The sequence below is a fragment of the Thamnophis elegans genome, chromosome Z (assembly GCF_009769535.1).
Source record: "Thamnophis elegans isolate rThaEle1 chromosome Z, rThaEle1.pri, whole genome shotgun sequence".
In the NCBI taxonomy this organism is placed as follows: domain Eukaryota; kingdom Metazoa; phylum Chordata; class Lepidosauria; order Squamata; family Colubridae; genus Thamnophis; species Thamnophis elegans.
This window is the reverse complement of record NC_045558.1, coordinates 129,603,809-129,615,690: the sequence shown is the minus strand read 5'-3', so window position 1 is coordinate 129,615,690 and position 11,882 is coordinate 129,603,809. Positions and strand designations below refer to the sequence as shown.

The 11,882-nt window shown below is 37.2% G+C and overlaps 1 protein-coding gene across 1 annotated transcript in view; it reads left to right on the top strand.

Annotated features, from left to right (window-relative positions):
- Nucleotides 1–36: 36 nt before the first annotated feature.
- Nucleotides 37–11,882, top strand: part of LOC116521776 (vomeronasal type-2 receptor 26-like) — a 34,362-nt gene continuing 22,516 nt past the window's right edge. The window contains exon 1 of the mRNA XM_032236432.1: nucleotides 37–113. Within this exon, the coding sequence (XP_032092323.1) occupies nucleotides 37–113 (77 nt within the window). The remainder of the gene's footprint in view (nucleotides 114–11,882) is intronic.

Genomic DNA, 11,882 nt, shown 5'->3' with positions numbered 1-11,882 from the left:
AAGGTCACAGTCCTCACGAGGGTCTCTCCATGCAAGATGGAGATCAACACAGGATCATTACTGACCATCATGCCATGTCAACGCTTCAAGCAGGCTATCCCTAGCCTGAAGAAGTAGCATCAACACACCCCTGACATCTGCCTCACGATTCCCAGGGGAACAGAGTCCCCATCATGGGCCAGGGCACCTTACGGGTGCATTCAAGAAATACAGCGGCCAATTCCCAGTGACAGTGGTCAGCGGCGACCTGCAGAGCCTCCTGGGGCTTGACTGGTTCAAAGCCCTGGGCCTAAAAGTGACCGGTTATCAATGCCTTGAAAGACAAAAGTGCTGAAGCGATTTTTATTTTTAATTTTTTTATTTTAATTCAATAAAACACACAAAAAAGAATCATCCTTCATTATATCTTGTAGAAAGTGTGTTGATTGGTTACAGATAACTTTTGTGCATTTCTTTCACAGTCATTACTTATAGTTCATATTAGATTATACACTTTAAGTCAAAAATCTTTGTATATCTCACTATTAATGTACCACAATTCTCATTTGACTACAATTATTTGAACATGCTTTTACGTCAAATCATTCATACTTAAAGACACAACCACATAAGGGCATTCATCAGTTATTTCAAAAAAATCCTCCAATAACATTACACCTTTATAGCATCTTTTAAGTAAAAGTCAATTAATAAAGTTTCTAAGCCTCCCCCCCTTTTTTCCAACTCACTGATTAAAATTTATATCTAAGTTACTTGTGCCAATACCATAGATGTATATATTGTTAAACAATGTCCATTAACATTTCCTTGTTATTATTATAATTGGCTAAAAATCATTTACTATTTATGTCCCATCTCCTCTTGTCAGACCCCTCCACAAAAGAAAAAACCTTACTTCTTTATAATAATATCTAATAAAATTTGTTAATAAAATTTATAGGTCTTTTTCCTAAGTCACAATTTATATCCAAATTTCTTTTGCTAGATTACCATACATGTCTATATCATTAGGCTGAATCCATTATTGTTTCCTTATTGTTATTATAGTTAATTAATTGTTAGCAATAAACATTTGATAACAATCTAAAACAATCCAAGAGTTATAGAATTCCTACTTATTAATCACCAAAATCAACTGATTTTTTATTATCAACTTTCATTATCAACCTATATCTTTCCAGTAACAAAAAGTCTTATCTCTCTTGCCAATTGTGGTGTAAGTCTTCTTTTTATCTCCTTTATAAGGTTTTTAGAGACTTCTCTCTGCACTTTGAACTCACTTTTTAGGATTTATATTCAAGTTACTTTTGCCAATACCATAGCATGTATATATTATTAAACAATGTCCATTAACATTTCCTTGTTATTATTATAATTGGTTAAAATCATTTACTATTTATGTCCCATGTCCTCTCATAAGAAACCCCCCCCCCAAAAAAAAACCTTACACCTCTATAACAAGATCTAAATGAAAATTCGTTAATAAAATTTATAGGTCTTTTTGCCAAGTCACAATTTACAATTTATATCCAAATTTCTTTTACTAAATTGCCAATACATGTATATATCACTACACTGTATTCATTATCATTTTATTATTATTATTATACAATTGTATCATAGCGGCCAGTTGTGTCGCCGGATTTGGCATTGGTTACTAGTCGGCCCCACCCAGGGGCCTAGGACGTCATAACATTTTTTCATAATATGCGTGCAGATCCAAGCAGTGCGGCTTTTTGCATTTGACTGATGGTGATTTTGTCAATTTTTAACTGTTTTAAATGTAATTCCAGTGCTTTTGGAATAGCACCCAGTGTGCCAATTACCACTGGAATTATCACTGCTGGTTTGTGCCATAGTCGTTGAATTTTGATTTTTAAGTCCTGGTATCTTGCGATTTTTTCATGTTCCTTCTCGGCGACCCTCCTATCACCTGGTATTGCGATGTCTATGATTGTGACCTTATTTTTCTCAACCAGTGTGATGTCTGGTGAATTATGCACCAGAATTTTGTTAGTTTGTATATGGAAATCCCACAAGATATTGACCATCTGATTTTCGGTGACTTTTTCAGGCTGATGTTCCCACCAGTTTGTTGCTGTTTTAATATTATAATTTTTGCACAAATTCCAATGGATCATTTGTGCTACTGAATTGTGCCGCAATTTATAATCAGTCTGCGCAATTTTTTTACAGCAGCTGAGTATGTGATCAACAGTTTCATCAGCTTCTTTGCAAAGTCTGCATTTGGCATCATCAGAGGATTTTTCGATTTTGGCCTTAATGGCATTTGTGTGGATAGCTTGTTCTTGCGCAGCCAGGATTAGTGACTCTGTTTCTTTCTTTAATGTACCTGTTGTTAACCATAACCAAGTTTGTTCACTGTCCACTTTATCTTTTATTTTTTCCAGAAATTGGCCATGCAGTGCTTTGTTCTGCCAACTCTCCATTCTTGATTTTATCACATCTTTTCTGTATTCTTGTTTCGTCTGTTGGGCCTTCAGTAGATTTTTGTTCTTTACTTCGATTAATAGATGTTCTTGACTTTCTTTTAAATAATCAGCCAGTGCATGTTTTTCTTCTTCAACTGTTTGCTTCACTTGTAATAATCCTCTGCCACCTGATTTTCGGGGCAGATATAGTCTATCAGTATCACCACGTGGATGTAAACTGTAGTGCATTGTCATTAGTTTCCTGGTTTTTCGGTCCAAAATGTCCAAATCAGCTTGTGTCCAGTTAACTATACCAGCTGTGTATCTTATAACTGGTATTGCCCAGGTATTTATGGCCTTGATTGTATTTCCACCATTCAATTTAGATTTCAAAATTTTCCTAACTCTGTTGGTGTACTCTCGCCTGACAATAGTTTTTACTTCTCCATGCTTGATGTTATCCAACTGCAGAATGCCTAAGTATTTGTAGGCTTCATTTTCTTTGCATTTAATTAATTGGCCGTTGGGCATTTCAATTCCCTCACATGCAGTGATTTTGCCCCTTTTTATGGATACAGTGGCGCATTTTTCCATGCCAAACTGCATTGAAATATCAGTGCTGAATACTCGGACTGTGTTTGTCAATGATTGGATTTCTATTTCTGACTTTCCATAGAGTTTCAAATCATCCATATATAGTAAATGCAAAAATTTTCAGCTTCTTTGGCTGTTTGGTAGCCTAATTTCATTTCTTTTAAGATTACTGATAGTGGGATCATTGCGATGATGAAGAGAAGAGGTGAAAGTGAATCACCCTGGAAAATTCCTCGCTTGATATTAACCATTCCGTAGATCTCATTCCCTACCGCCAACTCAGTTCTCCATTGTTTCATCGCCTTTTCAGTAAAGGATGTAATATTTTTGCTAATGCCAGTTGTTTCTAAGCATTTTATGATCCAACTATGTGGCAGTGAGTCAAATACCTTTTTGTAATCAATCCAGACCATATTCAAGTTCGTTTTTCTGTTCTTACAATTTTCTATTATCATTTTATCAATTAGAAGCTGATCTTTTGTGCCACTGCTCTTTCTTTTGTTGCCTTTTTGCTCTTCTGGCAAGATGTTGTTTGTTTCCAAATAATCCATCATGTTATCTGCAATAATGCCTGTGAGTAATTTGAAGGTTGTTGGCAAGCATGTTATTGGTCTGTAGTTTTCAGGTGTTGTTCCTTTAGTTGCATCTTTCTGAATCAAGTATGTTTTTCCAGTTGTCAACCATTCATCAATTTGGCCCTTTTATAAAATTTCATTCAGTTGCCTGGCCAATATTGCATGTAAACTGGTCAGATATTTGAGCCAGAAACCATGTAATTGGTCCTTTCCAGGTGATGTCCAATTCTTTATCTTTTTAACTCGATTTTTGACCATCTCAGTTGTTATTTCTAATACTTGCATTTGTTTGTTGCCAATGCTTTTCTCAAAGTCATGTATCCACTTTGCTTTCTTGTTGTAGTCCTTTGCATTTTCCCACAATTCTTTCCAGAATTCAACTGTGGCCTGCTTTTCTGGTTTTTCACTTTTGGTGTCACCATTCACATTAAGACTTTGATAAAAATGCCATTGGTCTGATCGAAATTGCTGATTTTGTTTATATTGGATGATTCGTGCCTCATATCTTTCAATTTTTCTAGCTGTTGCTGTTATCTGCTGTTTTACAATCTCTAAAGCTTCATTGATGTTTCTTGTATCCAATCTATATCTTCTGATTAGCCGATCGATGGTTTTGTTGTTTTTAAGCCATTGCTCATGCATGTTCTTTAAGTTACTAGCATCTGCTCTTAATTTTTTGACTTTTTGTTCTAATCGGATTTTCCATTTTGGCTTTGATGCTTTTTCTGTTGTGTGACTAGGTACTTTGATTTTAATGCCTAATTCATTAGTGACTATTACAGCTGCGCTGTACATTAACTGGTTCGTTTCCAAGATGGATCCCGATTCAATTGTTGAAAACACTGCATTAACCATTTTCATGATAGGGGCCAAAATTTTCTTAGGCACAGTTTTTAGTGATGGTAAACGTTGCCTTTCCTCATTAAGCAGAAAATGCTCCATGATTTTATCCTTCAATTCTTTTTGTTTTTGAGTAAGTTCATCAGTTGGTTCAGTGATAACTGGTTCTAGTGGTGGTGGTGTTATTTCCTCCCCGAGAGCTTCTTCTGGGAGTTCTACTATAATGTCTTTAGTTGTGTCTTGAATATCAGTTATTTCCGCTTGTGATATTGTTTTTTTGGTTTTGCAGTTTGCCTGAATTTCCTCAAGTTCAACTTCACTAAACACTTTATTCCGTATAATAAATCGCCTTTGATCTGCTAGTCGTTGTTCATTAACATTTGAATCTGGATATTGTTCTTTCCATAATTCATACATTCACTTTAAATAACCTCTTTTTTCTGGCTCTGAGTTGTAGTAACAGGCAATTATGGCATGGTTTTCATCTGCATTATATTTTTGTCATTTTGTTGGTTTGTCCACTTGTAGCCCACTTGTCGACGGATGTCCAGGGACCCCAACATCCGCCACAGCCCTTGTTAACCCATGCGACGACCGATGCGGTAAAATTTTTATTCGTTTCTTTCACTATATTGTATGGGTTGGCAGGGGGGTTTTATGGGGCCAGTTGCCAACCCTCCTCCTTTCTCATCCAGTCTTGGGACCGGCAAAGGCGGAGTAGTAGTAGCAGTAGCAGTAGCAGTAGCAGTAGAGGTAGTAGTAGTAGTAGTAGTAGTTGTTATTATTATTATTATTATTATTATTATTATTATTATTATCTTTTATGTATAATCCAAAGGGATTGCTAATCTTCCTTACATGGGTACCAGTCAATATTCATATCCAATTACACTCATCATAACACTACACATTGTATATATTAGTAATATTAGCAGTTATTTATTTAAGCTATATCTATTATCAATAAATTTCACTAGGTTTAACTAGTTTTAAATTATATTCTTCCATCTATCAACCTGTATCTTTCCAATAACAAAACAATTTCATATCTTCTGCTATTTGTGGTACCAATCCTCTAATCATCTTCTTGATCAACTTTGTATGGACTTCTCTTAGCAACTCCTTACTTGGAGGTCTTGATGGCCTCTTTCTGTTTCCTTATTCAGCTTTCTTTGATTGTGAGCAGTGTTATTAATACTTTTACTAGTAGAATTTCTTTCTTTGAGTCCATAAATTCTTTAATTTTTTCCTCTTCTATATCCTGCCCTCTGGTATAGAATTCCTCTCCATTTACTTCCTCTTTCAGTATTCCACTCTTTCCATTTTTAGGAAGAAACCAATTACCATCAATATCAGCAGTTTTGATCACTTTATATTCATTTTCCATTTGATTTTTGGGGGTTCAATCACTCCATCTTGCATTTGATAAACATCCTCAATTTTTTCATCATATTTTATTGTTATGCGCTCTAAATATTCCAGCTTTTGATCTATTCTTTCATATATATTGATAACTTCTGTATTTCTGAGTATCTTTTGCAAATTTGCCATTCTAACAAACACAGCTGCTCTAGCTTGGAAGGTTAATAAGATTAAAGCATAGATTCACAAAGGATATTATTTGCACTTCAAAGGGCCATCTGTGTGTTTTACTTCTTATCACTCTTTGTAGCTAAGCAATAAAGTCTTATGGTGCCAAGTCAAAAACAACCTGTGGAAGAACAAAAGCCTCCCAGCCTCCGAGCAGTGATGACGCTGTTAAGTTTCTTTTTGTATCTTTGCAACTTGTATTTCAAGTTAGAAAAAAGAGTCCAAACTTTAAATGAATTAGAAAAATACCCAAAGTAATGAAAGAGGAAGACTTTAGCCTATAGATTACAGAAAATCATAAATAGAAGGTGGAAGAAGAAAACTTAATCCATCAATTTCAAAAGGCTTGTATAAATTCCATCCATGAAGATAGCATTTAAAAAGTAAGATAACCACTGTCCAAAACCATTCCAAATTAGTTCTGCTGATTGACTCTTCTATTCTTCAATTTAAAATTTTTAAGTTTTTATAGGCAGTCTCTTTTTAAAAAGTAAAAATTCTTCACCAGCTGGAAACACTTTCTCTTTCTATATTGTTCCGTTTTGGAGCTGCCCTGACTTCATCAGCCTTGGCTCGATTTTTTACCACTGGCTTGAAGTGCTTCTCTTACTTCTTTCAGGGATTTTGTGATATTCCTGAGATCAGCAAGAGGTATTCTTCTTTTCATCATCTCTTCGGGACGATTTAGGTCCATTTGGACTACCCAGTGGCAAAAGTATTGGCTGCAGTCTCAGAGCATCAAGACCGCACAACCATATCGTCGCAACCTTGGCTCCTCCTGCATAATAAATGTTTTCTTGTTGACCACAGTGATTTGTGATAGTTGTATGTAAACATTCCTCATGGAACCTCTGAATCTTGTGATGCAAATGTTTCTTCTAACACAGACCATTGTTCTCTTTAAATATCAGAAGGGCTGGTCATAGCTTGAGATCTATTATGTAATTATTTATGAATAGTTATGCATGCATGATTATGAGGAGCCGAGGTGGCGCAGTGGTTAGGGTGCAGTACTGCAGGCCACTTCAGCTGACTGTTATCTGCAGTTCAGCGGTTCTAATCTCACCGGCTCAAGATTGACTCAGTCTTCCATCCTTCCAAGGTGGGTGAAATGAGGACCCAGACTGTGGGGGCAATATGCTGACTCTGTAAACCTCTTAGAGAGGCCTGAAAGCCCTATGAAGCGGTATATAAGTCTAACTGCTATTGCTGTTGCATCATTTTGCCTCCTTTATGAAATCTACAAATATCACTTCTTTGCAGGAGTTCCCTCCAGTATTTTCTGGATGGGTTTCTCCATAATACACTGTTAACAATAAATCCTTGATTATTTGCCTTGGATTCTGTATTTGATTCCACAGTGAGGAGAAGAGTGTGAGATGCATCAGAAAAGAAAGGATGACATTTAGTACTGATTAAGAGGCAGATCCCCAAAAGAAGGAAGAATGTTGTTTTTTCTTCCTTCTTCTTAGGGCACACAGACATTTATGGCACTTTTAGTACAGCAATTCCAGTACAATAGTCTAGAACTCAGAATTCTACAAATGGTTATTTTAACACTTTTGCTTCAGCTGGTATAGGTAAAGGTAAAGGTTCCCCTTACACATATGTGCTAGTCATTCCTGACTCTAGGGAGTGGTGCTCATCTCCATTTCAATGCCAAAGAGCCAGCGCTGTCCAAACACATCTCCGTGGTCATGTGGTCAGCATGACAAAATGCCAAAGGTGCACGGAACGCTGTTACCTTCCCACCAAAGCTGGTCCCTATTTTTCTACTTACATTTTTACATTCTTTCGAACTGCTAGGCAGAAGCTGGGACAAGTAACAGGAGCTCACTCCATTATGTGGTGCTAGGGATTCCACCTACTGAATGGCTGACCTTTCTGATCGACAAGCTCAGCATCTTAACCAGTGAGCCACTGCATCCTTCTCAGTTGGTAGGGATGATAATTTTAGTTCCTGCATGATGAGAATATAAAGGAATTCTAAAAATAATGTGGAGGAGTACAGGGATGCCATTGAGACAAGATGCAAAAATAAGGAGTGTTAATGGAAAGGAAATGATGTTTCATTCCTGGAAAAAAGAAGATTTTAAACACTTCTGCTAGAGGGAAAATTTGAAGGGTGTGGGATTTCTCACAAAAAGCCACCTAGATCCATGATGGTGAACCTGTGACATTCTTGAGAACAATTAACCACTTTTCCGTTTTGTGAGAAATAGAAAATTACACCTGCCATAAGAGGTATTGAAAGCTGTCACAGAAAAAAGAGACCTAAGAACATGAGATATGACATATAATGAAAAAAATAAAGGTAAGGTGGGAGGGAGAAGGTAAGGAGGAGGAAATATGATGAAGTTTGAACTTCTTTTTCTCATTTTGTTTTACTAGCCCAAAAATGGGGGGGGGGGGAATGGTTGAGAAATATGTAGCTCACAAAAAACTTTGGTGATAGCTTAACAACTAAAACTGAACTCCAAGGAATGAAAAGATATAAATACCAATAGCAATTGCACTTAGACTTATACCACTTCACAGTGCTTTCCAGCCCTCTCTAAGCAGTTTTACAGAGTCGGCTTATTGCTCAAAACAATCTGGGACCTCATTTTACCCACCTTAGAAGGATGGAAGACTGAATCAACCTTGAATCTAGTGAGATTTGAACTGCAAAATTGCAGGCAGCGTGCAGTCAGCAGAAGCCTGCAGTACTGCACTCTAACCATTGTGCCACTGTGGCTCAATAAATGTAAGTATTTGTAGGGTTAGGAATTGTATTTAAAATTGTAGCAAACTGACATTTACATAATATACCTGCCTGCCAATATAATTTTCATTTAGCAGGTGCAACTAATTTAATAATATAAGTAGTAAATACCAAAGCTCAGCAAAAGTGTGCATAAATATTTATATCTCAAGCAATCAGAATAGAGCTGGAAGAGACCTTGGGTCTTCTAGTCCAGCTCCCTGCTCAAACAGAAGATCGCTATTACACTATTCCAGACAAATGATTGTCCAGGATCTTCTTTAAAAAACTCCAGTAATGAAACACCCACAACTGCTGTTGGCAAGCTATTCCACTGGTTAATTGTTCTCACTGTTAGGAAGTTTCTCTTTAATTCCAGGTTGCTTCTCTCCTTGTTTAGTTTCCATCCATTGTCTCTTGTCTTGCCATCCAATGCTTTGGAAAAAAAGTTGACCCCCCCTCTCTTTATGGCAACCTCTCAAATACTGGAATACTGCTACCATGTCCACCCTAATCCATTTCTCTAGATTAGCCAAACCCAAATCCAGCAACCAATTATAGCCTCTGTTTATACAACCAACATTTAGCTTTATTGGCTACTGCCACACACTGCTAGCTGATATATAAGTGATCATCCACTAGGACACTAAGGTCATTCTCATGGTTACAATTTTCAGATTCACACACCTATTTTAATATTTGATTAAGACAAGGAAAAGGTGGAGGAGGAAGAGGAGGATGAGGAAGAGGAGGATGAGAAGAGAAACAGAACACAGAAAAGAAATTGGAGGAGGACTCACAGCAGTTATTATATGAAGGGGAGGTTAATCTGAAATGCAAAATTCCTAGGTGAAATCTAGAATGGAAAGTTAAAAAACATCCCAGAAGAAGTAACATCAAAGCATTTCTACAACATTGCTCAGAATCTCTCAACTAGGAGGAGGAGGAGGAGAAAGTGAGAAAGAGGAGGCATTGAACCAAATTGTACCCATGCAACCTATCCTCTTCACTAGAACTCATTGTTCCCCATGTTTCACTGAAGAATTAAGGGAAATGAAACAAGAGATCTCTAAAGCATAACTGGGACTTCACAAATGACTAACTCAACCAAATGTCAGCTAGATATTTTATTAAGTTTTATATTGTGGCAGAAAATATGTCACCACGTCAATACTTTGCCATCCTTATTTTGTCTGCATATATCATTCTGTAGCCCTGTTTTGATTGCCACCTGTACTCTTGGGTGTAGGAGATCCAAAGAAATCCTTACAGGGACATGTGAAATTATTTGTTAGCATCTATCAGACAAAATTGCTGAAATATAACCAATTTCATTGTATTTGAGTACAATGACAATAAAGATGATACTTATATGTTCTCAGTTGGAGTCATCATTGCAAGTCAATGTGGGAGCTGATGCTTTTGGACAAATCTTGCTCCAAAATTGGGGAATAGTTTGAACCCATGGAGCCTGAAGAAGTGAATAGATCATTAGGTCTGTGAGCTCAGCCTCCTGTTCTTTAGATCAAAGTGGTTTTCGAAACAAGCAACCATTCTACCCTTCTGTATCAACTCACATGATTAGAATGGGCAAGATTGTATTATGCCTTTTTGCCACCTTTTTCCTGGGGTACATTCTAGTCAATGGTGATTTGGGGAGAGACCCTGCCTTGGACTCCTGTTATGTGGTGTTCTGCAGTATTTGTACTGTCTTGGTTCCTCTTCAATAGCTAAATGGGTCTGCTAGATGGACTCTTTGGTTGACATGTGATGAAGTATAATCAATATACAGAAATTGCATCCTACAAGTCCTGAGGGCTTTAGAGGGATGGAGGGAAGGAAGAAAACGTAAGTAAGTAAAGAAGGAAGGAAGAAATTAACATTTATAAATAAATGAACTCCCTAAAGCTATTTTAAGGGATGCAGTGGTTCAGAGGCTAAGGTGCTGAACTTGTTGATCAGAAAGGTTGGCAGCTCAGCAGTTCGAATCCCTAGCACCATGTAACAGAGTGAGCTCCTGTTACTTGTCCCAGCTTCTGCCAACTTAGCAGTTTGAAAGCATGTAAAAATGCAAGTAGAAAAATAGACACCACCTTGGTGGGACAGTGTTCCATGTGCCTTCATTGTTTAGTCATGCTGGCCACATGACCACGAAGATGGCTTTGGACAGCGCTGACTCTTCAGCTTTGAAACAGAGATGAGCACTGCCCCTAGAGTTGGGAATAACTAGCACATATGTGTGAGGGGAACCTTTATGTCAGCACCTCTCCATTTAATAATTAGGAAAGAAAGACCATAAGACTCCATACGTGGAAAATCAAATCTACTTTTACTAATTAAAAATGGTTAAAGAGCGGTTGCATAGCGAAGTTTGATTAATTAGGTGCGAAAGCAGTTGATATATAGAATAGCCCATTCCACACCCCCTGGCATCATAGGCCTAGTCCAATCATAAGTCCTTCAAGTGTCAGGTGTGAGATAACTTCAAAAGGCATCATGAAGATGGAATGTCGGTGCCGTTAGTCCAGGCGGGAAACACCCACGCATGCGTAGTCTGACCATCCAGAGAACTCCAGAACATTCCTCCAGCACATCGAATAACCCCACCCAAATACCATGCCCTCCCTCCCCGTTTCATGGCAGCTGAAGCAACAGCAAAGCAGAAGCTGACATCTTATCTTAAAGCTATTTTAGTATTTGGATATTATCACATTCTTCAATTTATTTGTTTATGAATTCAAAGGAGTACTAGTATAGGACAAAGCCAAGATAAATAAATTCCTGTGATCATGATGGCCCTCCTTTTCTTTATTGATTCAAGTTATGTTATGACAAAAAGAGCAAAATTTACAGCACCAATTAAATTTCACAAGTAAAGAGGAAGGAGTACTTTGAATGATTTCCCATTTCCTGTTTTTTGTGATCAAAAAGATTTCTTTGCAGGGCTGCAAAATGTCAGTGGTGGATAATTGACTGGTTTGATTAGATGGAGGGTCATGTCAGTCATCAGACAAGAGAAAAAGATGGTTCACATCATGTGACTTTGAGGATATGGCTTAAAAATCATTTGAAAAAAGTGAAAAGAACCAAGTGATATGTTTGTTATTT